General features: G+C 41.6%; 1 protein-coding gene across 1 annotated transcript in view; it reads left to right on the top strand.

Annotated features, from left to right (window-relative positions):
* Nucleotides 1-1,105, top strand: part of SARC_05814 (hypothetical protein) — a gene marked incomplete at both ends in the record, with an annotated part of 20,399 nt that extends 19,294 nt beyond the window's left edge. The window contains one exon of the mRNA XM_014300310.1: nt 176-1,105. Coding sequence (XP_014155785.1) covers nt 176-1,105 — 930 coding nt within the window. The remainder of the gene's footprint in view (nt 1-175) is intronic.
* Nucleotides 1,106-5,353: the final 4,248 nt, after the last annotated feature.

Genomic DNA, 5,353 nt, shown 5'->3' with positions numbered 1-5,353 from the left:
GCTATCCGTCGTATGTCGAATCCACCCACCCCATTTGCTCACTACAGATCGATGTGAACCCACACTATTGGAGACCCTGGCAATGATGGGCCCCACCGTACCTAAGAGTACCGCCCAAGCCCAGCGCATGCCTGACTGGCTCTTATAAGAGGCTGCTATTGATACCGAACACCAGGACCACATTCGAAATGATTTAGTAGACATCATACCACGCCTCCAAGTTCCACCCAACACAAGAATTATACATTCCAAGTACGTTCTTGTTCGCAAGTATGATGAGAATGGTAAACTTACCATTTACAAAGCTAGAATGGTTGCCAGGAGTGACCAACAACAACATGGTGTCTCCGATAGTGAAACTTACGCTCCAGCAGCTTCGTCTGTTGCAATTCGTACCTTCATCGCCACTGCTGCCTATGAGAACAAAGAAGTCGATCATTTCGATGTTGCCACTGCTTATCTTTACACTAAATTGGATACTTCGGTTTATATGTATCCTCCGAAAGAGGCTGTGAAATTAGACTATAGTCCGCCAGATACGGTACTTACACTCAAGAGAGGATTATATGGTTTACAACAGTCAGGTCGACTAAGGAACTTTGATATCGGCGGTAAACTACAATCGATAGGTTTCACCCGCACCGAAGCCGCTGAATCGATTTGGGTCCACTCTCATAAGGACATCGCGATTGTGCTATATGTTGACATAATAAAAGTCATACGTAACACACAAGATGCCCTCTGGTTATTCTATCAATTAGAAAAACACTACAAAATCAAGAATCTCGGACTCCCACGTCACCTCGTAGGACTTAAAATCCAACAGCACTCTGATGGTAGCATCGAAATTGGCCAAGAAGCATACGTTCAAAATCTACTCGATACCTTCCATCTAGCGGACTCCCCGACGAAAGCAACTCCCGGAACACATCTCCACCCCAGTACAGTGACAGGCGAACCCTGTCGTGAAAAGTACAAATCGCTATTAAGGGCACTAGGGTTTGCTGCTATTACATCCTGCCCGGACATTGCTTGGCGGCCTCGGCAGATACAGACTGATGAGGGCGTGGAGTTTGTTAATAACTCACAAGACATTACATCCTAACTGTCCATAAACCCTAGGTGCTGCGGAGCGTCGACACAAGGAAATAAAGTGTACGTGCGCTATGTGTGAGTTATCCCGAATCGTGGGATGGACGTTTTTTTACCATTCACACCGTTATATTAGAAATCACAGAAATCACGGCGATAGAAGTCGGCACCTTTCGGTGCTTGATTACTTTGGCCGGCACCGTGCTCCTTTGCTGATTCGAGGGGCGAGTTCCCTGGTCATAGTCCAACCACAGACGGCGCGTGGATTAAAGATCAGGATCAGTTAGAGAAGTTTATTCCTCCAAAGCTGCATCAGAAGACTTTTAGGATTCGACTGATAAGATTACTGATTAGAAAGTTCAATCTCATCGAGTTCAAGACAGGTGATATGGTTATAATGCTGACTCAAGGAGCAACAACTAAGACAATGAAACCGTTGCTAGGGCCATGTGTGATCCACAGTTATGAAAACAAAGCTATCACTTACGGGATAAGGACGGCAGCAAGCCACCGGAGCTTAACTGTACCCTAGAATCTCAGAAAAGCCAACCCTGATTCCAAAACCTAGGATTATCAAATCCTGACCGGATCCAACTTTTTTTGTTTTGTTGATATTAGTGTCATCAGAAATTTAGCGGTAGATCCAGTAAATAATATCGGAACTCAGCGTGTCAAAGAAACACTCAAGTAGAATTTGTGGTACGAGTTCACTTTAGCTTACTTCATTTCATCGACAACTTAAGTAGAATTTGAGGTACGAAATTCACTTTAGCTTACTTCAGGACATTGGTCTCCTCACTTTATACCTCAACTACTGACTCTGGTAAGTTGCAGTCTACATCGGCTGGAATCATATTCTGGGCCAACAAGTCCGATAACGACTCTTGGAAACCTCCTTGCCTGTGTTCGGGATATTCTCCATATGGCGAAAAAGGATGATTCCAATTTTGCATACGTGGTATGAGTGGATTGATTATACCTGCGAGGTAGGTACGGTGAATTTTTGATCGAGAGGTCGAGAACCTCAAAGCAATCCACAACATTGATCGCCGTGACACAGGATTATAGTTTTCATTTAAGGCAACAACCCGCTATGGAAATATTCGGCATTGCCATTGTTGACCTGGCTCCGCGGAGCGGATTCTTCTTCACTTCCTCGTTTCACAGTCTGTCTTCTGGTGGTTGGAAAACTGGTTTAAGTCTGCTGCTAACTCTGGTAGCTAGTCACTTCAATGTTTGATGTTGCGTCCTAGTATTAGTTACAGTTTCTTCTTCTAATTAAGTATTTCGTTTATTTATCTTTTGAAATTTTCGACACATTGTTTGCCTCACTTGTTTGCTTCAGTTGTTTTGATTCTCGTGCGAAGCTGTATTGGTTTGACTTGATCCGAGTATGTATATCTTTTAAAATGTAGAGTAGAGAGTAGCTGGAAGGATACTACCAAAGGAAAGTATAGACCTCTTCTCAAGTCCGGTTCTCTCGTCTAGGAAAAGTCCTAGTCTGAGGGAAGCGAACTGAGTCTTTATTTGAAACTTGTATCTGCTAATTCACAGACTCGGATTGTCACTTGAGTATTTCCCTCACAAGGAGCCCCCGGTCAGGGGGAACCGAGTTCCCGCCAGATCCCTGATGACTCTGATATCAGGAATATAGTATTTGGGTTCAGACCCCAGTATCAGGTATTGGGAATTCTGTAAAATCGGGTTTTGAAGTTTGGCATTTCGACTTTTCTACACCGGTGATTTTAGGACAACGTTATTTTCATACCTCTTCTTCAACCCTTCCGTGGGTGTCCTAGTCAAAATCCCGTTTTCATATCGAGACCTCCCCACATGTCCCACTTATACAAATTATGTGTACAGTTCACAGATAAAATTAGTCTTTACAAAAGTGTCCTGCAAGAGGTCTCTATACGAACATAAAGGCTTTATACTATCACAAAGGTTTAGTAAAATTATAATATATATATAACATTTTGTGACTTTTTTTTTAGCTCTTATTTTCACTGCTCAGAAAAAATCGTACAGCCCGGACTCATTCTGCCCTTCCAATCCGACACCAGCGGGACGGCAAGGAAGAATTTCAGCCCATAATGATAGGACCGAATGTGATTAATCATACTCGGGAATTATCTTAATATGCCTACCGACCATCAACCCGTCAGACGGCCAATAGCGCCCAGCGATAATTGCCGGGGTTTCAAGTCGCACAAGGATTCATAATAAGAGAACAAGTACTCAGGAAATTGTACCTCTATACTCTCGCAACTACTTTACCTATTTAGGTTGGTTCGACTTTCGAGACAGCAACGGCAGAAGATTCCCGGAACAAATTCAAAGCAAAACCATCGCTGAAGGCCGTGCAAGCACCAAGCGATCCGCCGTCCACTAATTCCTTGTCTCATTTTGAAATACACACAATCCCTTAAACTACAGTGACTCTGCCCTTGAATTCGTCGAAGTTTTTCCAATTATGCGATCCGAAAATTGACCGCCCACCAGAGCCTCAAGTCCTATTATTTGCACCTGCACGCCAATTGTCAAGAATCACATTACACTACACTTATGCTGAACCAAAATTCCAGTCTCCGAGACTAGCTAAGAACATGCCACAGAAATTACGATACCTCACTACCGGAATCAATGGCCACTACCCCTCTTAACTATTAATGCTCGTCCACTGGCTCCCAAGAATCAATGCCGAAGACGCCATCAGCTATCTCTTCTCCATAGGCAACGGAGCATATACTAAAACCTAGTTCAAGATGAGATTTTAGCAAACATTGAAGCTATGTCGAATCCCAGACGCAAGCAAACATTCTGGGCACTATTTACACATAGGTGTTGCCTTACTACTCTAGAAAAGCAGGAATACGAAAGTGAAGCAATGATCACTGGCCAGTGCATATCAACAGTAAATAGGATCCACTGACAACGTACGGGTGAACATCATTCCCGAGTTGCTGCAGTACTTAGTGAGTACATCATGCATATTGGCAAACCATCACAGACGCTTCCTAAAAGCTTCCTACGTATGAGCTATCGCTAAACTCGGAAACGCTGAAACATTGTGACGGGTTTTGGTGGAGACTCGAGTTCCCAATACATATAAATAGCAGATTCCTGTTTCGTATCGAAACGTAAATGAATACAATACTGATCACGATAACGTATTTTTGAAACCCAGATATTGCTAAAGTGTACTTTAAAGTTGACAGATTCTATAATGGACGCTATTAAAGTAGTTTTTTTCCAGATGAAATAGTTTTCTGGTAAACGTCGTGTATATATCTAATTCCCCCTCATTTTTTTGCTCACTGCCACGGGCTGAAGCTAAACGCAATTATTTCTTCTTTATTTTCGTGCTCATGTCATAGCACTAGACAGTCAAACTTCACACTACCGCTAGAGAGCAACATAGCAGAGCAATCGCGGAATGCGGGTTTACAGTCTGCCTGTGATCTAGCAGCTTCAAATAAATGGTTGTTCCTCCATTCAAATTCCATCCAAATTTCAGGAAAAAATACAATAGCCGACTGCCAATACATCAGCCAAGATTCCTGTAATAGAGAGTAGTAAATCGGCGATATGGCATCCAGTATCACATGAATACTGCTTTCGCTGGTGTCAAATCATAAAAATGTATCTTGACGGTTGAAACGTAGTCCATAAGCAATGCATTTGTAAAACACTTGTCACCATGCTCAACGGACATTATATATATATATATATATATATATATATAATATATAATAAATAAATAATAATATATATATATATATATATATATATACTAATAATATATATATATATATATATGTATATATATATATATACTATATATATATATATATATACATATATAAATATGGCTCTAACCCCTCAAGTACCAAGTAGGGATACTATTCAATGCTGCAATGACATTCGTTGGTCGATAGGAATATACAACTTCGCAGCCATTTTTAACTCGCGGGAGGAATCTGAACTACCAGTGTCCTCAAACAGATGAGAGCTTGTCTGTCGTTATTTAGTCCACTCGTAGCGGTCAATTCATGTGCCTGGGTTTGCTGATAGAGTGGCTGTTTTATCAGATCTAACTAAGAAGGGTGCCAATTTCGATGAGACACTAAACAACAGGTTGCATATTCCTAATTGCTATTGGACACGAACCCGATTCTACTAACCCATTTTACATCAGAGTATTATCCCTCCGGTACTATAATTAATGCACGGGGAAATAAATGAACAACAATTCATCGAA

Source organism: Sphaeroforma arctica, assembly GCF_001186125.1.
Source record: "Sphaeroforma arctica JP610 unplaced genomic scaffold supercont1.387, whole genome shotgun sequence".
Classification (NCBI taxonomy): Eukaryota; class Ichthyosporea; order Ichthyophonida; genus Sphaeroforma; species Sphaeroforma arctica.
Note: the sequence above shows the minus strand (reverse complement) of the source record. Positions and strands in the feature narration are given on the sequence as shown.